The sequence below is a fragment of the Squalius cephalus genome (genome assembly GCF_949319135.1).
Source record: "Squalius cephalus genome assembly, chromosome: 1".
NCBI lineage: Eukaryota > Metazoa > Chordata > Actinopteri > Cypriniformes > Leuciscidae > Squalius > Squalius cephalus.
This window is the reverse complement of record NC_137122.1, coordinates 45887811-45912438: the sequence shown is the minus strand read 5'-3', so window position 1 is coordinate 45912438 and position 24628 is coordinate 45887811. Positions and strand designations below refer to the sequence as shown.

The 24628-nt window shown below is 38.7% G+C and overlaps 1 protein-coding gene across 2 annotated transcripts in view; it reads right to left on the bottom strand.

Annotated features, from left to right (window-relative positions):
- wnk4b (WNK lysine deficient protein kinase 4b) overlaps nt 1-24628 on the bottom strand; it is a 55419-nt gene that overhangs the window by 1773 nt on the left and 29018 nt on the right. The window contains exons 5-19 of one of the 2 annotated variants that reach the window (XM_079868218.1): nt 16890-16978; nt 14341-14560; nt 13857-14259; nt 11864-12066; nt 11286-11359; nt 10507-10642; nt 10180-10296; nt 8981-9154; nt 8066-8120; nt 7666-7794; nt 4066-4934; nt 3198-3303; nt 1998-2562; nt 970-1175; nt 141-235 (exon numbers count right to left, since the gene is read on the bottom strand). In XM_079868218.1, coding sequence (XP_079724344.1) covers nt 141-235; nt 970-1175; nt 1998-2562; nt 3198-3303; nt 4066-4934; nt 7666-7794; nt 8066-8120; nt 8981-9154; nt 10180-10296; nt 10507-10642; nt 11286-11359; nt 11864-12066; nt 13857-14259; nt 14341-14560; nt 16890-16978 — 3441 coding nt within the window. Of the gene's footprint in view, nt 1-140; nt 236-960; nt 1176-1997; nt 2563-3197; nt 3304-4065; nt 4935-7665; nt 7795-8065; nt 8121-8980; nt 9155-10179; nt 10297-10506; nt 10643-11285; nt 11360-11863; nt 12067-13856; nt 14260-14340; nt 14561-16889; nt 16979-24628 lie in introns of both variants that reach the window. The other variant, XM_079868217.1, reaches the window with a different exon arrangement.

The window sequence follows — 24628 nt, the reverse complement described above, 5'->3', positions numbered from 1 at the left end:
AGATAAAAAAGGAAGGTCAGTGCATCTAAAGTGAGAATTCCATTAGAGGGGGTAAAGAACAAACAAACAAAAAAAGATACAGAAGGTGCAGAAAAGTAATAATCAATGAAAGCAAATAGAAGGTCTGTGGATGCACTCACAATTCTGGCGTAATCAGTGGCAAAGGTCACTCCTTTACTAGTCCTCTCCTGTGAACCACTGCTGCTGCCGCTCACTGAGTTCTTCCGTATGATACCTGAAGTGTGTTTGAGGAAATTACAATAGCACATGTATGAGTTACTGCCATATATGCCTTCATCTATAACCAATGAATGGCTATTATAATAAATATATATTACTTTGCATTCGTGTGAGTCTGAAACAGACATGCACATTTCAAAGTAACCATAATAAAGGTCATTGTATTTTTCCAAGTATCATTAAGTGCACACATCAACTCACTCTGACATGCTCTTAAAGGGAAAACGTTATTTAAGAGATGCACTTAACGGGTTAAATCTTCGGGCCATAATCTATCGTTACCCATTTAAGTCACAGCTAGACGATGAACTTAATTTTGAAATTTTGAATGTCCAGTATATATCAAGTATCAGCCAATAAACATCCAATGTCTGCTGATGCCAAATAATAAAAAGTTTATTGATAATATCGCAGCTGTCGGCTGATTATTAGTATGGTACGGATATTTTGTACACCCCAAATGCCAAAGAAATATTTATTCAAAATGTAATTTCTGAAACAACTATTCTTTTCAGTTGACATCATCGAGCCCTCTTATTTTTCAACCTCATCAACAACTTGACTTCATTTTGGCATGTAGCGCCCACTTTTCATGATCCAATCAATTCCCCATGGAAACAATAAAGTCCAGTTTCACATTATTAAAGGATAAATAGGTTATGAATGCAGTTCCATGTTGAAATGTGGTTTAAAGCAATAAAAAAAACTTTGTAAGTTCACCTATGGTACCTGTAGGTGGCAGTATGTCCAGTCTTTGCAAGCTATTTCGGCGAGAGGTAGGGTACCCTCCGCTCTTAGACAGGCGGCGCTGGCGACTGGACAACATGGCCGCTGGGGACACGATTCCCGGAGGGGGCACTTTACCCATCCGTTTGTAGAGCTCCTCAATCTCTAGCTTTTGAGAGGTTTGGAGAGCCTGCACCTCTGCCACATGTCTGAGAAAGAGGGGGAAGGAGAGAGAAATGACGAGGAACAGGATAAGAAGACAACATTCTCAAGGCAGTGCTTTTTAAACTTTATCACACAATCAGTTAATTCACAGATGATTAATCAGTCCATGAATTTAATTATTTGAATAATTATTTAAAATAAACATTAGATTACTGATAACCTAGTACATCTCATTCACCAATATATCATAGGATATAGAAATAGTTTTTCTGAATTCCTGTATTTTTGCATATTTTTACACTGTATGTCATCAGATATTTAACCAAAATAATATAACTGATGTAAAACTGTTATGCATTTATAGGATTTACACGCAAAAAAATTCTTTAGTTCTAAATTTATTCTTAGTTCTTCAATGATGGCAAGGCGTTCAGGTCCTGATGCAGCAAAACATCTCCATACCATCAAACTACCACCAAAATGCTTGTTGGTATGAGGTTCTTCATATGAAATGCAGGGTTTGGTTTTTGCCAAACATAGCAAGGCCCATGTGTACAAAAAAGCCCCACTTTTGATTCATTCGTCAATAAAACAAAGCAAAGACTTTTTCCACACCTGCAGACGGCATAATTGAAAACTTTTCACAGCACTGAACACGTTTGGACACGTTCAAAAATTGATTGAAATGATTTGGGATTAAACCTATAAAGGACAATGATTATTAGAAATTCTAAATTATAAAGAGTTTGCTGTTTTACATCATGCTGAGGCACACTGTTGGAGTTTGATTAAACTCTTCATAATGTATAAAGACCTGAGGGATTGTTAAATAGCCACAAGCAACCCACGAAACACTATAGGCTCACCTCTCTCTGAGTTCCTGTAGCTCCTCATACATTCCCTCGTCTTCACTCTCTGTCTCGTCGCTGCTGGCGTATGATGTGCTGCGCGTGTAGCTCATCCAAGGCTGATTTAGATTGAACTGAGGGCTCCCTGCTGAACTGTCCAGCAAACTCACACTTATCCTCCTCCGCCTCCTTTCTGTCTCCTCCTCCACCTCCTCCTCTTCTTCACCTCCACGCCCCTCGCCTGGTTCTACAACTTTTCTGTCCGGGGTTTTAGTTTCTCCAGTCCACAAGGGGGCACTCTCTGAGCAGCACAAAGTCTCACTAGGCCGTTTGGTAAGTGGTGGTGATTCATTCAGAGAGCTGGGACTGCTTTCGGGTTCCGCCTGTACGTCTGTGCTGCTGTCTGATTGGCTGTTGTGTGCGGGGGGCGTGGTTTGGGGAACTTTTATAGGACATGTTTGAGTCGGCATGGATGTTGGCGAAGCTGTAGGGGTGGGAGTTTGCGTCGGGCTGAGAGTTGGAATGGGAATCTCCTTGCTTGGACTGACATGGAACCGTCCCACTGTGACAATAGACTTTTTCTCTGAAAACAAGGAGACAAGGATATTTTTTAATTACAGTATGGACAGTGAACATGTTATAACAGCAAGACAATCAAAAACTAGATTTTTACATTTTCTAATCGCAATGTGAGTGGTAATAAGGGGTATAAAACTTATCAAAACTAACTGAACAATGTGCTAAGTATGCAGTGAGCTCTTACAGTCAATAGATGGCAGCTGTGTGTTTTCATGTTAGCCACTGGCAACACAATTTGACATTTTAGGAATTGGAGTTGACAAGACATGGAAATAAACCTGAGCAGAATATTGCAACAAAACCAACATTTTTGTATGGCTTTCACAATCATCATTCTATCACAACCATATGATAATTCCTGTCAGATATTTTGCTAGAGGTGTTACAGGGCATGTTTATTTTCAGAAAGTCAGCAAAAACCTTACCTTTAGAGAGGACTACTGCTCAAAGTTTTGGGTCTAAGATTTTTTTTTTTATGTTTTTTAAATAAGTCTATTATGCTCACCAAGGATGCATTTGTTTGATAGAAAATACAGTAAAAAACAGACAACTTCTGTCTTTGCGTACATGGAAACTAGGGTGTGAACTTATTTAAGGGTGTGAGTGTGTGTGTTTCACAAATGGAAGATTGCCACTCACCTTCAGATATAGGCGAGAGTCTGGATTTGGCTGCAATGGTATTTGTTTCAGACACTGCCAGAGATATGGATAAAGAGGGGGAGGACCTTGGGACAGGCGAGGACACCTTTTAAAACAAGTTGAAAAACATTAATAAAAGTGTCAACCCCAGAAGTCCTTCTACAGGTGCTTTCAGACATACAGTATAATAACAGGCAACACCCATGTCAAATAATTTTCATGCTCAGAACAGGTTTGTCTGAGTATGCTAACAAAGATGACAGAGAGCAATGTTTCACTTAAGAGTACACCATCATATGTATATTGACAGAAACACTAAAAAGAACTTATTGTGTCTTGTGTCTTTGTTTAAATGTTACACATCAGTAGAAGAACAGGTTTGGCTTTAGATGACTTTTAAATGATAGTTCACCCGAAAAACTTTTTACATTGTTTCTCACCCTCATGTTGTTTCAAACTTGAAAGACTTGAGTGGAACACAAATGGAAACGTCTTTCTCTATTACAGAATGTTCAAAATAATTTACCTAAATATATTCCATATGGCTACATTCCAATTGTTCTGAAGACATACGATAGTTTTGTTTAAGAAACAGATCGATATTTAAGTTGTTTTATATTGTTAAGAACTTGGCTCATTAAAAACATCAATAACATCTCGTAATGAGTCTGTTAACTGAACGTGATGATCTAAGTTTGAATATTTGTGAGCAGACGGAAGATTCTGCAATATTTTTCCTTTTGTGTTCCATAGAAGAAGAAAAAATCATACAGGTTTGGCATGTTCGATAATGCCTCAGAAGTTTAATTTTTGTCTGAACTATCCGTTTATGAAAAAGTTGTTTGTGTATGTTATTTCAAACACTCACAGTGTTTTGTGGGCTGGTAGATGTGGAGGATGCTGGTGAGCTTGTGCTTGAGGGGGTGCGGGTGCTTGATGCTGAACTGTCTGTCCGCTCTCTGAGCTGTCCTATGAGATTAGACTGGCTTTCCACAAGTGGGCTACTTCTGGACACTGGAGAAGAGCTTGAGTTTGTGGGAATTGTCTGTTTAATCTCAGGAGTTGTGCATGTTCTTGGCTCCCCAAGTGAGACTACTGGTATTTGGCTCCCTTCTTGAGGTTCAGGAACTGGTGCCGGAATCTGCGTATGAGCATCAGGGTATTGGTACATATCCATATACTGTCCACTCATTACCCCCTGGTGGTATGGAGCATCGGCATTGCTCATGCTTGCATGCTGAGCTGGATACATGGGGCCATACCCTGGTTGAGGGGTCATTTGCGGATGAAAACCTTGAGGGATGGATCCAGCGGGTATAATGGACTGTGCAAAGTTCATAGCTAGAGAAAGAACATTGGCTAGGGAAATAAATGGCTGCTGGGATGGCGATGGCCACATGCCTGCAGGTTGCGAACCAGGTGGAGGGGCAACTGGAAGTGGCAGATTGTTGGTTTCTGCTTGAGGAGCCATCTCGTACTGCTGAACTGGTGAAACAACAGAAGAGGACGAAGAGGAGGAGGAGAAGTTTGGGTTGCTGGGGACACGGGTGAGTGGACTTGGGTTGAGGGAGGCGTGATCCATTTGGTAGGGGTAGGCGAAGTGGGTGTTCTGAACGTAAGGTGGTTTGGTGAACTGAGGGGGCATGGCAGACATCTGATTTGGCAGATAGGACAGAACATCAGGGTGTGAGTACTGTGAGTAGTTGGGCACAGAGGACTGATAGGTCTGTGAAGAACCTGAAGGAAACAAAAATAGAGAAAAACTGGGTTAAGCTCTATATACATAGTAGCAATCAAATCGCTCTTTGTTGCCAAGTCGTTGTAGTGTTCATTGCTAGGAGGGTTTCCTGCCTCTTCTCAACAAGCCATGACTTTTTATCCATTATGACTTTACTCCAGGTTGCTCTACAAGGATTGTCCCTGGAGTAAATGTACTGTAAGGGACCATTCACACAGAACGCTTTTTTGCTTTGAAAAAGACGCTGGCAGTGGAATGGGGCAAAAAAGTCTTGAGATACGTTTTATAAGTTTCAGCCACGTTTTTAGAATGCCATTTCATGCACGAGACGCTGAAAAAGACACGAGACCCAAGTGCAACGGTCAAACACATCCGTCTAGCACATTTACATAGAAAAACAATGGAAAAGTGGTGCAGTGGAATGGAAAAACGTGTTCTGTTAGAACCAGCCCTAAGGCATTTACAGACCTGTAGACTTTGTTCCAAAACAGAGACTTAAAATGTTACAATGTTGCATTTTCTTCATGGTTCAGATCGCTTTCACAAGGCAACATTTCAAAGTGTACCAAAAAGTGTTTTTGCAAGTCACATGTGAGTAAAACTGTCCTCTCATTAATCAAAGTGCACCTGCTTATATTCTGGGATTCCACTCATCAAGATGGATTGGCCAGTTTGCTCAATGGGCTTATTGTGGCTTTATCTGAAGCTATCTTTACACACTTTTATTATAAATTATGATACCACTTGGTTCACTGGTCCAATGGGACGCATTGCTTTCTCACCGCAACTGAACGGCTCCAGAGTTCATTTTCAATCAGCCAATACCACCTCGTTCAGGCGATCTCGGACAGGTTGGTTTGGTGCTGATCCGAGCACGACTATCATGTTTAAATATACTTGCCTGTTTCCTCAAATCTCCAACTATTGTTAAAAATGAATCACTTTGTCATTGTCCATGTGAACGTACCTATTCACTTTCAAATTTTCAACTGAGAAATCACTCTCGGTTGACTCTCTAACGTTCTTTCACCTGTCGATGCTGTGCGTGACTTTTGAAAAGACTCCACAAACGTCATTGTGGCATAAAAACAAAGCCACAAACTGGGATGTGACCTCTCTCCTGAGGAGCAAACCACTTTGGAGCATTTATCAAACTCCCTGTGCAAGTCATCTACTTCCTGTACAGATAGTGGATACAATGACACAAATAGTCATCTTGAAATAGAGCTTTTATACTGTGCACAGGCTGTGTAATACATATTGTTTGTTCTCTCAGTTAATGAAATCTATTTGTTCATTTTGAAGCAACAGGTGTCAAAAGCAAATCCTGAGATACGTCAACAATGACACTGGCGTTAACGCTTGGTCTCCATGGGGATGGGTGTTTAGAAAGCCAATTGCAAAGTGGGATACACAAGATATCATGTTTGTTCCAGCACAGCTAATGGCGTGCAGCAGAGAAAGAAATGACATCAGTGAAAGAAACAAGATGAAAGAGCAAGACAGAGCGAATGTTCATTATGATGCACTGAACGTCCTCAAGGGGTTCGGACTGTACTGACGGCCTGTGTGTCTGAACATAGCACCCACTACCTGAAGAGACCAAAGATGATTGGTTCTGATATTAAAAGCTTAATAAATAAATTATATTAAAAAAACATTGTAAGCATCTTCATGGTAAAAATTAGCCTAGAAATCTAGACGCACCCCAGCGGCAGCAAAATTTATTTTGCAGCCAGGGTAGTCTAGCAACTCTCCGTTGACTTTCGAGCTGGAAAAACCAAACTCTAGTCAGGCCAATCAAATCGTGTATAGAGTCGGTGGGCGGGCTTAACATAATGACGGCAGAGTTGTGACGGTTCTGCGTGAATTCCCTGCTACTACTTGAAAACAAAGAATGGCGGCTGCTGCGGGCGAACAGCGGTCTTTCGAATCGGCTTTGGCCGCGACTCTGGAGGACTTGGAGTTAAGCTGTTCTTTGAGAAAAGAACAAAGCACGGCACTGAAGTCATTCTTAAAAAAGGAAGATGTGTTCGTAGTTTTGCCGACCAGATACGGCAAAAGTTTAATCTATCAACTAGCTCCGCTGGTGGGAAAACGCTCTGGTTGGTTGTAGCGCTATCCTATTGCGTGAAGAGGGAATTTGAAAGACAACCGTTTATCCCGCCCCTCGGATTGAGCCGTGCCAATGGTGAGTTGCCAGACCTAACATCTTGATGTAGGTCTGGCTTGCCAGGCTAGGTAAAAATATAACCATTTTAGGTTAATCTAATTCATTAATACTCTGCAAAAAAAGAGTACCCGAACAACATACTCGAGTAAAGTTACAGATAAAATGACTCCATTACAAATTACAAGTCACCAATTCCAAAACGACTTGAGTAAAAGACTTAGGACCCTATTTTAACGATCTGAAACGTAAGTATCAAATGTGAAACGCAAGTAACTTTGTGGGCGGATCTCGAGCGCTGTAGCTATTATACCGGTGGGATAAATGACTCTTACGCCCGACGCAAATCTAAAATGGGTTGGTCTGAAGTAGCTACATTACTCATAGGTGTGGTTTGGGCGTAACGTGAAATAAACCAATCAGAGCACAGTATCACATTAGGCAGAGTTGCTTAGGAAATTTTTTTACTGTAAAAACTATGCACAATACAAAAATGAAGGAAAGAAGTGAATGATGCATAAAGAAGATAAGTGGTTTATTGTGCCGACAGATGAATGTACCTGTGGTGTGGAAGGATTGTGAACGCAGGGGCCGGACGGGTGGAACAGCATCAGGATCGACGTAAAAGTCGGCGCTCAGAGTAGGAGAGGAATCGCGGGTCACTGAACCTATACTGGCACCAGCATAATCTGAAGGACATACACACAAACAGGTTTATATCATGGTGGGTATTGTTTTATATTGAGCAAATTAAATGTTCTATACCCTAACCCTTAGAGAAAGCTTTTTGCATTTTTAGATTTTAATGAATACATCCCTTAAGCCATTTTTTGTGAGAATCAAATACATTAATAATAAGATTCAAGACTGTATACTGATATAGAGCACACTGAGCATTTTACACATGCTTTATATGTGTTTGTGTTGTGTATGTGGCCTGCATGTGTGCATGTTTGTTACCTGGCAACGAGGAGGAGGAGTGCGTGCGAGCGAGGCCCTGTGTGTAGAGATTGGGCTTTGGGGAAAAACAGAGCACATGTTAGCATTAATGTCACCATCTGGCAAAGTGACAAAGTTAGGAACACGTGTGTGAAAAGATAAGAAGACTGTCACTCAAGCATGATTAAAGTCTCCAATCACACTGTTCCAGAGGCCTTTCTCACTAATGACTGTTGCATATCGATGTCGAAGTTCTCTTATTCCAATCAGTGTGAGGAACACACCGTGTTTTTGTGAATTGTTATCACTAACATGACACCAGAAGATTGGATTTCTGAACCACAACATCTAAAGCTCACAGTAAACAATTGAACTTTAAACCAGACACACAAATAAAAATAAAACCCCTTATATGAAAACCAAGGAATATTTATTCAACATCAAGATTTAACCGTTTCCTGTAACTTATTTCCCCTTAAGTTCAATTTAAATGGTCCTGTAGTGTGACAAATTACTTTTTATAACAGTTTAGAGTTTCTCAATTAAAGAATGAAAAAACTGTAAAATGTATAATACTAAATAATTATAAAAAACTATATATATATATATATATATATAAAACATAATATAAATAAATAATAATTATAGAATGATAAAAACAGTGGATCCACATATGTTATTGTTCCTTTATTATATTATACATTTATTTTATTTTTTACCACACACATACAGTTTATTATGGCTGTCAAATCCTTTTAAAATCCTTAACGCGTAAAATTTTACGTTCTGTCTATGTGTGTATATATATATATATATATATATATATATATATATATATATATATATATATATATAGTAAAAAAATATATATTTTTAGAATAAAAAAGTAATAAAATAAAAAATATATATTCTTTTTTATAAATGATAAAAACACACCTGTGAAGCAGACAGTGTGCCGACACCGCTCAGGTAAGGCAAGCGACCGGTTTGTCTCGGATCGAGTGGTTCCAAAGGCTCTCTCCTCATCAGGGCTTCTGCTCGACGGATGATATCTCTCATGCGGTGGATGAATCCCTCTCTCTCCCCAGGTAGGATAAACTCATTATGTACCTAAAAGGAGTGCAAAGAGACGAATAAGTTAATTGGGTTGATATAATTTGGAGTCTTCTTGAGCAGACTTTATTAATGAGTTCAAAGGTCTCGTTCAAAGGTACTGGAATTAAACACAGAGCAGTGAACAAAGACATGTACTCATAATGCAGCAAAGAGAAACACTACAGTCTATTTTAGACTCCTATATCCAGTCTCAAGGCTATGGACAGGCTGATCAAAACAACTTTTAGTCAGAGCGAGCTAACACAAAGAAGCCAAAGAAAGAAGCTTACAAAAGTGATGTTCAGAAAACACACTCACCCAGATTCCATTTTACATAAATATATTTAGCCTCATATCAATACTGACAAAAGTTGAACTGTTTTTAACCTGATAAAACACAGAGATGGGTCACAGCGGTCCAACACAACACATGTTTCCATGGAAAAATACTATAGTAGCAACACGAAAAACAGAAATATATTTTCCAGTGATTTTCAGAGCTAATTGAGAATGTGGTGATAAACATTTCAAACTGGTTCTTTCTCCTGTATGCAAAAAATATGTCAAATATTGCTGACAAGTCACAATGGACACATAAGAACTGGTTTTCCACTGGTAACTGTAGATGCAACAAAATGTTTTAGATGAACAGGTGAGAAAAATTGTGCATAGATTTTCCACTGTGCGTTTGAGGTTGCAGAGTTTGTGCAAACACAGAAGCTGAAACATCAACACTTCTCATGGTGTAAATCAGTTCTCACAAGGAGGACCGCCTTATCTGTGTCCTTGTGTCCTCTTTGACATCCATAACTTTTAACTTACAGACATTCAGTGAAGTAGTGGAGACCAGGGGCAATTGTAACACGTTTTATATTTTCCTTCAATACAGACTATTATTACAATTATAATTTTATTATTGTAAATGATGAAATTATTATTTATTATAATTATTTTATATTTTATTTATTGTATTTTTATTTTATATATAAAAAAAATGTAAAATACATTTTTTTTTTTTTTTCGCTGTGATGCTAGCTCACCATCACTGTAGCGATGTCTTCTGGGTTGTCTCCATCCAGATCGAATTTAAATGTCACCATCTTGCTGTTATGAGTCTGTAGTTGACACTCTACAACCCGATCCACTTTATCTGACAGCTGCATGTAGAAAGACACAGGCAGGGAATGAGGTGAGAACATTTATGAGAATATTACAAAAAAGCTATTGATTTTGAAAGCAGTTATCAATTTTTTTTAGTTTTTTTTTTTTTAGTTAGACACATTTACAGCCTCAGTATTAGCAGACTGTAAGGTTGGGAACCACGTCAGGACAGTTAATTAAAGCTAGGTAATTGACTGATGAGTCACCCCAGTGATGCGTAGCCTTGAGCGAGCTCTCTTCCTGAGCAGCTTGGTTCCGGTGCGTTTGTTCTGACCTTTCCCGCTCCTCTCCGAAAGACCCTCGTTTCCGTCACTCAAACCAGAGGTGACATCAGAAGCGTAGCTGTTCCGACAGGAAGGATATAAAACACATGGTGACATTCCGAGTTCCTGAATTTCACAGAACTCGACTTCACAGAATGTTCCTTTAATCAGTTTACCATAAGCACAAAAAAGGCCAAGTCATTTAAGATAGCTCTTCTTAAATCAGGTTGAACTAATTCAGTATAATGAAGCTGTGTCCTTGTGTACACATTTTACCATATGCTACCTTTGCTTTGCCTTCGTCAGGCTTCCAACAGAAATGCTTTTTAGGATATTATGCTCCCCTGAGGTAAATCATTCCCATTAATGCTCTTACCACTAGTGTATGTGTATGTGTGTGTGCCTGTATATGAGAAAGGAACTGCTCTCCACTGGAGCATTACAGCCACCGTGGGTATACGTGGCATGTTGGTCAGTTGGTGAGTAAGATTACAGCTCTCACAGCTGGGATCAGATCCACATTTTCTTGACGTCAAAACAAAAGCAACATCCACATTCACACACATACTGGGGGAGGTAAACAACAGTCTTTTTATCGGACTGATTCTGTGTTCACAGCTTAACAGGTTAAGAGCAGGATGAAGACGTTAAAGTGAACTAATTTTGTCAAATTTTGACATATATCCCCTGATTAGGGAACTGTTAATCAGAACTCAGTTTACCTGTCGACAGGAGAGGAAAAACCACTGGCACTTCCTGACTGGGTCCTCTCTGTATTTTGGGACACAGCAATGCTCTGTGGGTGGGCCAGTGAAAAATGATTAGCAATGCAAATTATAACTCAGTTTAGGTAAACCTCATTCAAATGAGCATTTTATTTGATGGGTTAGGGTTAGGGTGCATTTTAAAACTGCTTTCATTATAATCTCTGTAGTGTCAGTCAGAAATGCTCAACCATTATGCTTACAAACATTCAAAAGTTTGGGGTTATTAAGATTTTACTGCTTATTAAGATTTTAATGCTACAAAGGGTGAATTTATTTGATCTAAATATACAGTAAAACATTAATACTGTGAAACAATATTACAATAGTTTTCTATTTTAATATAATTTAAAATTAAGTTATTTATTCCTGTGATGGCAAAGCTGAATTTTCAGCAGCCATTACTCCAGTCTTTGAACTCACCTATAATGACCAACAATTGTCATTCTCCATTCTCCAAAGGGTAGGTTGGATAATATATCAGACAATCATAACTCTCCATCATTTTAAGCATCTCATGCTCACTGGTAACCTACCGAGGGGAAACGGAGAGCTGGGATTGCAGCAGCTGGAGTGGGAGTGGCTTCAGTGGGTGGAGCTTCAACGGGTGGGGTTTCCACACGAGGTGCTCCACTGTTCGGTTGTGGAACTGTGAAGGGTTGGTTTGTTACAGGAGCTCGAGACTCTGAAGGGTCCTGAAGCCCAGAGGGGCTGAGGTAGCCGTCCGTCTCACAGTCAGCTGCCATGGTCATCGTCATTCAACCAAACAAAAAAAAATTAGTTTGTTAGTGTGCAGCTAACTCTTACTGCTAAGTGCATATAGATGTCAAATGTGACCCGGCAAGGCATCAGATTATACAGTGACTTTTATGGAAGTTGCTTATTTTAAAGGAATTTTTCCATTTTTTCAATCTGTTGTATTATTGAATGTACACTACTGTTCAAAAGTTTGGGTTTGGTTAGATTTTTTTATGTTTTTAAAAAATGTCTCTTATGATCACGAGGGCTGCGATTAAAATATAGTAAACATATTGTAGTGATGTGAATTGTGAAATATTATAACAATTAAAAATATATTTTCTATTGTAATATATTTAAAAATGTAATTTATTCCTGTGATGGCAAAGCTGAATTTTCAGCATAATCGTTCTAATTTGCTGATTTGGTGCTCAAGAAACATTTTTTTTTTTTTTATCTTTATCAAAGTTGAAAACATATGTACTGCTTAATATTTTTGTGGAAACAGTAACGCATTTTTTCAGGATTCTTTGATGAATAGAAAGATCAGAAGAACATGTATTTGAAATCTTTTTTAACAGTATGTCTTCACTGTCACTTTTGATCAATTTAATGTGTCCTTACTGAAATTCCTATACTGACCCTAAACCTTTGGGCAGTAGTGTATAGGTGATATATAAATCTATAATAAAATGATACATAACATGCTCACTAATTAGAGCCAAAATGGAACGAATTGGAATCGAGTGACAAACAAACAGTCAATTATATTTTTAGTGGTAAAAAGTTGTTTCAAATCAGTCCGGCCCAAATTAAAACCTTGGACTTTTCAAAATTGAATTTACCCTTTTAAATTGACATGTAAGTAAGTAAACATTCTGTCCATGCAAATGGTCCAGTAATAAAGATATGCCGCCCGCCATACAATGTAGCAACTGTTTATCCACTAACAAGTAAATCATGTTGTTTTTAAAGGACATTTGGTCATGAGAAACATGTTTAAAGGTTTGGCTGGTCATGGGAAACGTGTGGATCAACATCCTCACTTCTGATGGAACAACATTACAAGAATCAACCAATCAGATTTGAGGTCTAAAGGGGGTCCCACACTGGACGAGAAGCGCAGCTCAGGACTACGGCTCAGGACCTTGTTCAAAATCCTGCCGCGCCATTACAACCATGGTTAGGAGCTTCTACATTCTCACTATGATTTTAGAAGTAAATTATGGTTAGGATTATGTTAGGACTATGTATTTGGACTGGAACAAGTCCTGGCAAAATCATGGCAGCCTGCACAATACTCTACAACACTGCTTCGGTGCGCACGTCACAGTGAGAGTTTTTGGGTTTCATTCAGATGTGCTCTTATAGTAAGTTGTGTCTATGACAAAATCATGGAAAAGTACATTCAGGAAGAAATGGAGATCAACAGCAGACAGGATTTTGGAAAACTTACAGCACAGACTGAAAGTCTGTGAAAGTTTTTTTGAAACGGTTACAACAAATGTGAATGCCTGGAGCATCCAAGTGTAATGGATCATTTAAAAAAATGTAAGGCAGGACCGGTTCTATGCATTGGTTATTGATTGGATTTTGAGATATGGGCTCTGCACTTAAAAGTAGAGGCAGATGAACATGACCTTGCAGGGTCAGGTTTAAGTGGATCAAATTCCTGTGAACGTGGACGCATGGACGAATTGTTCATAATAAGATCTAAAACTTGCATTTAGAAAATAGATGCCAATGCCATTTCATGCCGACTTTAATATAAACAAAAGCACACAAACTCACATGTTGCTGATGAGTAGCTGGCATGGCGTATGTTGAAATGCTGCCGCTGGTCGGCGTCCGGCTCTTCGGGTTCAGTGGCAAAGCTGGCATTGAAGCCAGAGTCCAGAGATTCGTTTGCAGGCAGGGAAATGGGACCAGACACTGTGACAGTGGGCGGAGCTTGTGTAGGGTTGGATACAGGTGTCTCTACAGGAGGTTTAGAAGCTGGAGGGTTAGAAACTGAAGGTTCGGCTTCAAGACTAGGTTCCGGTTCCTCTTCAATCACCTCCTCTTGGCGACGCCTCTGCACCTCTTCAGCCTGACGGCGGAGCTTCTCTCGTTGCCGTTTGATGGTGGTGACGCGGTCACGGATGGCTTTGGCCACAAGCTTGTAGTCGGCCTCACAGACAAAGCCAAGAACAACCTGAAGGACATGGATTAGCTTTTATGTTTGCTGAACTGTTAAGTAATAGCATGGAAATTAATTCGAGATCTCAGATCTCACCATCTCCTGAGCCACCTCCTCCGGGACATCCTTGTAAAGTTCGAAAAGGAACTCGATGGCATTGTTGTCCTTGTATTTGCCATGGAGCTTCTTGGTGTCGTCCATCCGAAGCCAGAGTTTAAGGCCAGACTTCACCATGTCGTCTTCCTCAGCCAGCTCGACATGGACACCATTATTCTCCTGGAAGAAGGTGTGCTCTAAGAGGTCCTGGATAGTGTACCTAAACAAGAAAATACATATGATCATATACTTTTTACAAAAAGACATCAAGGTTTGGCTGGTTAGCATGGCCTAGTTAGCCGCTACTATCGCTACTATTTTTTTTCCACTGGAAGCCATTAAAAATTAGCTCAGTATTTTTATAAGCAACATACAAATGGTAAAATACTATACTGAGCTAGCTATTTTTAGCTATTGTTTTTGATGAATGCTGTTTACTTGAGCAATTGCTTTTAATAAGTGCTATTTATTTTCCCAATCTTTTAAGCCAATTTATAACTATACTGTCTTGTCGCAGAGATAAGTCAAATGCTAGTATAATAAAGTCTCATATCTTATAAGAGATGGGCTGTCAGGCAAGCACTCTGAGGTCCTAATCTGACTGAGAGTAAGAAAATTCAAGAATTCAAGAAAATGGAGTTAATTAAATCAACACTATTAATCATAAGAATTACCTGCTGCTGGATGGAGTGAGTCATTACTAGTGGCTATTGACCAAATGCTTTACATAATGGTTGGATGACATTAAATGGACCATTATCCAGGCATAAATGAGTTATGTTGAATTAGGACACAAGTGGTGTGATTGAGTGATTTCAAGTTGGTTACTAATGGAAACCAGCATTCCAGTTACTTCTCTACAGATACAGAAATATTTGACTCATGTCAATTGTTTTTTAGTATAAAAGTGTCAAAAGCACAAAGTCTGTTCAAAAAGTAGTGAGCTGCCTACAGAGGCAAGAAAAATAATACATTATTTTACATTTCTTTCCCTAAAAACAGTTCAGTTTAACAAAAAATATTAACACAATATTTGTGAGCTACTGTGTGGATTTGTATGCATATTAGAGTACCACACTGTTAGCTTAGCAATGCAGTTGTGTAGCTGCCTATAAGTACAGCGTTCCAAATTGGTCATTTATGAGCAGTGTTCAGGGTAATGCACAAGTAACATGAGTTATGTAATCAGATTACTTTTTCAAGTAACTAGTGAAGTAACACAATACTTTTAAATTTACAACAAAAGAGTTACAAAAGAGTTTTTTGTTATCCCATTTATAGACTGACCTCTTCTGTCCCCATGTTGAGAGAAATCGGCAGTAAGTTCAGAGGTGTATTGTGCGCTGTGTAAACATGACGGTTATTGTAGTTCTAGACTAAATGTGAGCATGCATTTAATCATCTCACTTGCAACAAATAGATTTAGTATTCCTTAAAATGAATAAAAACAGTGAAATGCAAACTCAGAATATTACTCAAACCTGCAATAATTAAATATGTTAAATAACACTAATATACTTTATGTATTTAATCTCACTTTATTAACCAATGTCTTTGTTCCTGACTGTTGAAATTCCAGTTCAACCATACTAATAAGCAGTTTAATTGATTTATTTTTTATTGCTGAAGTAAGAGTGTTGAACTTTCTTCACCTGTGTCCTATTCTACAGCGATCCAGAATGGCAGCACAGCTGAAAGGTACGGTACGTTTGAGCTGCGCCCTCTATGTGAATTTGCATTCCCTTCAGCCTGAAGCTTATTCATTTACTCATTAATTTGCTGATTCCCATTAATTTACTCATATTTACTTTAAGTGTGAGAGGGAATAGAACTTTTTCTGTTATTAAAAAACAAAGCAAGCAAGCCCAACCCAGGTGAGAAAAAGTAATCCAAAAGTAATGAAAGGCATTACTTTCCATAAAAAGTAACTAAGTTACTTTTTTAAGGAGTAACTCAATAATGTAAGATTACTTTTAAAAGTAACTTCCCCCAACACTACTTATGAGGTTCCATATTGGTTATAGTGTTGCTTTAGAAGCATGTGACCAAAAATATATTAATAATATGACTGAAATTAGCTAGAAGTTAAAAAGATGGTCAGGAATGTGTTAGTAACTCTGAGTGTAACTCTTATTTAAGTGACCCAAAGCCCTCTGATACCACAGGGGTCATGACAGACAACCCAGAGGAGAATGTTTTTGCCCTAGTAGCACTGTAAAATCTGAAAAAAGTCTGTGTCGGTGTCTTTGACACTGTTGATTCTGCAACATGTGTCACCTGACCAATGTAGGGTGGAACAGAAATATCAAACAGTGCAGCTGGGTAACAAAAATAGTGGCATGCAGGGATCTCTGAGGAGCCTGCGTGGTATTGTTTAAACGTCAAAAGGACAAGAATCAGGGTATTGTTGTTTTAATGTGCACACAGTAAAAACTCGTCTGGCAGGTGTTAAAACATTACAAAGGCTACTGGCGCACATACACAACTTTGCAGTTCTTTGGTTACAGATTTTCCTCTTTGTTGAATGACCTTGTAGACACTATAGTTACCTTGCGTCTTTGTTCATTCGGATGCATCCCTCAATGATCTCTTTTAGTTCAGGGACTTTCACTTTGTAAAAACTGTCTGGCTTCATTCCCTGAGAGAGAGAGAGAGAGAGAGAGAGAGAGAGAGAGAGAGAGAGAGAGAGAGAGAGAGAGAGAGAGAGAGAGAGAGAGAGAGAGAGAGAGAGAGAGAGAGAGAGAGAGAGAGAGAGAGAGAGAGAGAGAGAGAGAGAGAGAGAGAGAGAGAGAGAGATTTTTTCAGGATTCACAGATTTGTCTTTAAATCACACAAAATACAGTTACATACCATGTGGCTAATATTTTGCCAACATTTGGTTCTCACAAGCACAGTAAAGAAAACACCCACATTGTGTGGACCAGACCAGACTTATTAAATATTAATTTAGTGCTGATTTAGATGCATAAATCTTAAAATATGACTTTTTAAATTGTGAATAATTTGTGTTTTGCTGACTACCCACGTCTGTACCATGAAAAAAACGTGCAAACACAACTCAATAATGATACAAACAAGGCTTGCCAGGTTGACCTTCAGCATTTCAATGTTGAAGCTTCAGACTCTGTTTGACTTAAGAATGGCTAGAGTTAAGCTACTCTTTAAAGCTAATCTTTTTTACTCATTTCACATGCAAAGAGGTTAGCCAATAAAAGAGATCATTTTCATATAGATGCTGAAAAAGGTCATGAAAAACTAAATTATGTCCTTGACTAACATTATAAGTGGACTTCAGAGGAAGAAGGGGAAAAACCAATAATGAATATAACATAGACCTTGACCTGGTTCAATACAATTTAAGCTCAATTGACAGCACTGCTTCATCCTTCAGTTTGTAAAAAATGAACAAAATTTAATAGTACTTATAATGGAAACCTATGGGATGCTGTTGATGCTTCATTTGAATTCAATCCGTAAGAGTCCTTTAAAAGGGACCTAATAGAAAGGAAGCTGGCAAAACCTAATGCAGACATCCCACCTCTCCCGCATATTGATAGCGGCTCCCTGACGCCTGAAAATTAGAGAGAGAAAGCCTGTTTCCATCTAGTATTCAGATGTGTTTTCAGTGAATCGATCACAAGTGGCCAGCCAATACGCATTACGCATTGCCATCTCCCGGAAATGAGTTTTTGCAGGTTGGGATGTCTCTGCAAACCTAATTAATGACAACTAATTTGCCTCCGTTTTATAATATGTACCTCCATATTGTAAAGAAGGAGAAACTAGCTTTTTAACAGATTGGCTATATAAAACTAAGCAGTTTTTAACACAGCGTACATTTTACATATTGGCCGTATAAAACTGTAAGCAGTTTTTCTGCATATTTAGTCAACAGAACACACCACGCCAGAAGTGCGTTCAGTCCTTCTGGAGTAAACAGACCATGTTATCGTTGCAGCTAATGACAGGGAACAAACGCCATATTGTGGAAAAACATTGATCACACAAGATATGCTTTGTGGAGTATGGTTTGATTGACTGTTTTTACAAACTCTATTTTACAAGCCTTGTGAGGACATATAAGTTTCCACAATCGGTCATAATAAACACTCACAAACACACTTAGTCTATATTGGATTTTAAAGAAAAACAGTTCATAAAAGTAATGCACTGCACCGTCATTCTATAAAATTATTGTTGTCCTAAAAAGACCTTCACTTTTTCATTTAGATGATAGTAAATTTAATTCTGGAATCCAATGAAATGGTCTTTTCACAGTCCATCTCCTTTGCTAACTGGGAGAGCAAAATTAAGTCAAGCTCTCGTTCTGGAAATGTGAGGCAGCTGAAACCACACTGTAAAGTAGATGAGGTGAAAACTACAAAATTGTAATGCTGAAGGCCATTTTCACAGCATTATACCCATTTTAGAACCAGCTGATTCAAAGTAAATGTAATGTAAAGTGAACACAACTAGTGTGTGAAGTTTGCGATAAACAGTTTAAAATTCATCACATCATCACTTAAAACGGTGTTTTTGGACTGAAATCTTCATGGAGGAAAGCTGTGATGTAACTTCAGTATTCTTCCAACCAGGCCTGGTGCCATTTGATCATTGCAAAAGTCATTATGAACTAGATCCATGTATTTTTGTGGCAGCGGCAGGCACCTCAATGTTTTGAGCTGGCCAGAAAATACAGAGAGGAACTTCTTGACGTAACCAGGACGCTTTGGTATTGCTCATTTAGATAATAGGCCCATTGAAATGTTGAGATGGAAAAGAAAACAGAAAATACAAAACAGAGGTGCAATTCAGCGTAAAGGGGGTGGGGCGGGCATGAAGTTCTCACCCCTGAAAACCGCTTCTGTCTGAGGCACTGGGCAAAACTGATCTCATAGGCTTTCAACAGGGGTTTGGGAGGCATCCAGACCAGAGTGTTGAAAGGGATTAGCTGAGTTTAACAGAATGAGTTTTCTCTGGTCAGGCTCCTCGTGATGACATCGTCTTTTGAGGAGACCCCTTGAGAGCATGAGGCAAAAAACCAAATGCCCATTTATGTTTGTTTCACACTCCATTAATCACTTCTAGAAAAAAAAATATCTTAGCCTGGTCAGGATGGTCTGGTTTACTGGTTTTACAGGGATTCGGGGTAATTATTAGCTGGCCAGGCAGGGAGACCAACTTAAGACCAACCTGACCAGACTAGGAGACCGGCAAGTTTGTTAGGACCAGCATGTCCAGGTTAGGAGACCAGCTGATCTGGCTTAAACCACCTAAAACCAGCAAACGTTCTCATTCCTGCTACAAGAAATATTTTAAATAAAAATATAATTTCTACTCTGAAACTTTCTCTCTTTTTCCTCCTCCTCGCCAATGCCTTAAGGATTCATTACCTCATATTTACGCAAGAAGCACAACATTACATCCAGCTAAATAAGCTGCAGCCATTACATGCTGGTGGCTTCAGACCAGGGGCCGTATTCACAAAGAATTTTAAGGCTAAAAGTAGCTCCTAATTAGCAAATTTAGGAGCAACTCCTAAAAATAATGGGCGTGTCACTCGTAACTTTAGGACTCCTAATTTTTTTGACTAAGAGTAATTCACGAAGCATTTTAGCCCTAAAAGTAGCACCTAAGCCTGGGACAGCTTAAAAGAAGTCGAGAGGACTCCTAACTCACTAAGACCTATTCACAAACCGCTTTTTGTGGCATTTCACGCTGCGATGTTTAGAAATGCGTATGCGGCGGCTACAGGAGCTTCCAATCGCGAGGGAACAATTTTGCATTGTAGGCATAACTAGGGATGCAATAACGCCACCAACAACAACCAAAACTAGGCTACTCATTGAATGTAAACTAATTGTAACGTTTCATTGTGAATCAAATTAAAATGTTCTTCTCTTTGCAAACGTAGGCAGAGGCATATAGTGACAGATTAATTCAATAATGTTGCAAAGATATTGCATCAATCCATATGCTTCATTAGGCTACTAGGCTATTTGTTTTGCCTTACTCTTTATTCATTTAGGCTATTTATTCAGTTATTCATCATCTTCCGTCCTTCGCACTACTTGTGTAGCGCACGCATTCTCAGACCTGTCACCTGTCACTCATCATCGTAGGGGAGGTGTTTGGAATTCCCGCGTTACAATCATCAGCCAATCAAGGTGGTCACTTCAGTCAAGCTCGTGCATGAGTAATGACGTCATCCATAGCAACGAAGACTCACTCTTAGTGTAGGAGTTGTCATTTTTCTTTACTAAGAGTAGGTCTGAAAGGCATTGTGAATAACTTTTAAGAGAAAACTCCTAGCTAAAATCTTTTAGTGCGATTTAGGAGTACTCCTAGTGGTAAGATAAAATGCTTTGTGAATACGGCCCCAGATCTCTCTCTCTTCATCTCTATATACACAAGTGTATTGTCAATAAACATTCTGTAAGAAGTGAAAACCCTGAAATACCCTTCACTAATCACACATTGTCTTCCCTAGTGATTTCAACTGATTATCTGAATCAAAAGTCAATATAAATGATACTGTTTTCACCAAATACGTACATTTTTCATTACTTAAAATTATCGTAATGTTAAAATCAATGTTATCTTAATGCTGGTATATTAATGGTATCAATGAACTATATATGATCAAAATTAATTTATTAACCTAAGTTAATGTTAATTCATAAAAATACTATTGTTCAAAATTAATTCATGTTTGTTCAAAATACATTCATGTTCATTTATAACTTTAATTGATCGAATTTAGTAATGTAGAAATTTACATTAACTAAGGTCAATAATAAATGCTGTAACAGTCTTAAAATTGTTACTTCATGTTAATGACTGCATTAACTATACAACAAAATATTAAACAACAATATTTTTGTGAATTCATTTTACCCATTCATTTCATATCCTCAATTGAGTCTTGTCCCTAAGGAATATTTAGGCTAAACAAATGATACATAACAGGAAATACCATCAAGTCTCATGAGCTATCAAAGAGCAAACTCTTAACACTACGATTCCCTTCCCTGTCAGGCCCAGTTGCTCTTAGTGAGAAAACATCACAGTTGTAGATATGAAACAACCTTTTCCCCAAGGACTGCAGACAGATATGCCAACCTTTCTAGCTGACAACATTAACATGCCAACATTAACTTCTGAACCACACTGAAAGCTTCACAAACAAACTGTGCTGAACTCCAAATAATGAATGTGCTCATACACTGTATATAAATACACTACCCCACAAATGTGTCTACAGAAACCATGTGTTAAAGGGCCGAGTAGTTTACGTATAAACATTCTCTCAAGAGAACTGTGATTAGGTTGATTAGCTTGGCTAAATCTTTGTTCATTTTACAGGCAAGATTCATTATGCTCATGCAAAGCCAATAAATAGACCTGAAAAGCTTTTGATTGCAGTGAAAAGGCTGGGCCAGTTTTCTACCGCATCTCGGCTAACTGACCACAATCATCTTACTGACACACGGACCTTGAGCCTGAAGGCTTTCATCTCCGCTGTGCATTTAACAGGTAAGCAGCATGGAGTGAATTACAGAAAACAGCAAGGTCACATGTTTCAGTAAATGCATAATGTGTGGCTCAGTGTTCACTATACACTCACCTAAAGGATTATTAGGAACACCTGTAAAATTTCTCATTAATGCAATTATCTAATCAACCAATCACATGGCAGTTGCTTCAATGCATTTAGGGGTGTGGTCCTGGTCAAGACAATCTCCTGAATTCCAAACTGAATGTCAGAATGGGAAAGAAAGGTGATTTAAGCAATTTTGAGCGTGGCATGGTTGTTGGTGCCAGGCGGGCCGGTCTGAGTATTTCACAACCTGCTCAGTTACTGGGATTTTCACGCACAGCCATTTATAGGGTTTACAAAGAATGGTGTGAAAAGGGAAAAACATCCAGTATATGCGGCAGTCCTGTGGGCGAAAATGCCTTGTTGATGCTAGAGGTCAGAGGAGAATGGGCCGACTGATTCAAGCTGATAGAAGAGCAACTTTGACTGAAATAACCACTCGTTACAACCGAGGTATGCAGCAAAGCATTTGTGAAGCCACAACACGCACAACCTTGAGGCGGATGGGCTACAACAGCAGAAGACCCCACCGGGTACCACTCATCTCCACTACAAATAGGAAAAAGAGGCTACAAGTTGCACGAGCTCACCAAAATTGGACAGTTGAAGACTGGAAAAATGTTGCCTGGTCTGATGAGTCTCGATTTCTGTTGAGACATTCAGATGGTAGAGTCAGAATTTGGCGTAAACAGAATGAGAACATGGATCCATCATGCCTTGTTACCACTGTGCAGGCTGGTGGTGGTGGTGTAATGGTGTGGGGGATGTTTTCTTGGCACACTTTAGGCCCCTTAGTGCCAATTGGGCATCGTTTAAATGCCACGGCCTACCTGAGCATTGTTTCTGACCATGTCCATCCCTTTATGACCACCATGTACCCATCCTCTGATGGCTACTTCCAGCAGGATAATGCACCATGTCACAAAGCTCGAATCATTTCAAATTGGTTTCTTGAACATGACAATGAGTTCACTGTACTAAAATGGCCCCCACAGTCACCAGATCTCAACCTAATAGAGCATCTTTGGGATGTGGTGGAACGGGAGCTTCGTGCCCTGGATGTGCATCCCACAAATCTCCATCAACTGCAAGATGCTATCCTATCAATATGGGCCAACATTTCTAAAGAATGCTTTCAGCACCTTGTTGAATCAATGCCACGTAGAATTAAGGCAGTTCTGAAGGCGAAAGGGGGTCAAACACAGTATTAGTATGGTGTTCCTAATAATCCTTTAGGTGAGTGTATGTAAACCTGACATCAGTGTTATGGAATCAGAACGGTTTAAGCTGCCATGATGGTGGCTGTATGACTTTTATCTTTTGTGGAACACAACAGTCAGAAGATATTATGAAAAATGCCTCAGTGAAAAACATTTGGACCACACTGACTTCCATTTTATGGGCAAAACATTCAAAACATTCTTCAAAATATCTTATTTTCTATTCCATGGATGAAAGGAATTCAGATAAATACAGGTTTGTTACCTCACGATTCAAACTACACATTTTATCAGTACATATATTACCAAGGAATTAAGCCTAACTATGGTGTTGCTAGCGCCATGCTTTATCATTTGAGCTAATGTGGTAAGACCACATGCTGCAGTGACATCACTGGCTCCGCAAAGACTAACAGACATGATTAACGTCTGATCCAGCCTTAATTCTCTCTGTCTGTTTTCCTCTCATTCCGCATGTCCCTCATTTCTCTGCAGATACACTGGAGGTCATTCACAGCTGAGAGAAAAAGCTTACACACTTTCACAATCAAGGTGCACTGGTTCTTTGGAAAAACATCCTATTCTATGTGCGCTATCAATATAATGAGGTTTCATCAAAGTTTTACCTATGCTGATGTGTAGGCAGATGAGGAGACGAAAGTGATGTGTACATGGTCTAATTATAGCACTTCTGATAAGCAGAGGAGTTACATAATCTTTTGCCCTCCCAATAACATGCACACAAGTAAGTTTGGTCCTAACGCCTCCACAACCTCACGAGAACAGATCTGTCCCCATGGCAATACAGGACCCAGATTCACGTCTAAGAGAGACTAATTGTACTACACTTAATTAGCTGGAGTCGTGACAACAACAGCATTACATCACTGAAACAACTGAAAATTAGAACAGACTAACAAAATCTCCTTATTTACATATATATATTAAAATTAAATGGAGGACAATAAACATTAAATTTACATTCAATTCAATGACCATGCCTTTTGAAAAAAAAGGAATAAATATAATATTATTAAATAAATAATTGACATAAAAAGTAAAATATATAAATATATGTAACAATGTTTCTTACCAACATCTATCTATCTATCTATCTATCTATCTATCTATCTATCTATCTATCTATCTATCTATCTATCTATCTATCTATCTATCTATCTATCTATCTATCTGAATGAAAATAGTGAACATTGCTGATAAATTAAACTAAGGTAAAAAGAAAAACCTTTTTGGTCACACTTTAGATTAGGGTCCAATTCTTACTATTAACTATAACTATTAACCAAGACTTTTGCCTCAATAATCTCCTAATTACTGCTTATTAATAGTTAGTAATGTATTGGTTAAGTTTATGTATTGGGTAGGAATATGGTCATGCAGAATGAGGCATTAATATGTGATTTATAAGAAATTAGAAAAAGCCAATATCCTAGTAATATGCATGCTA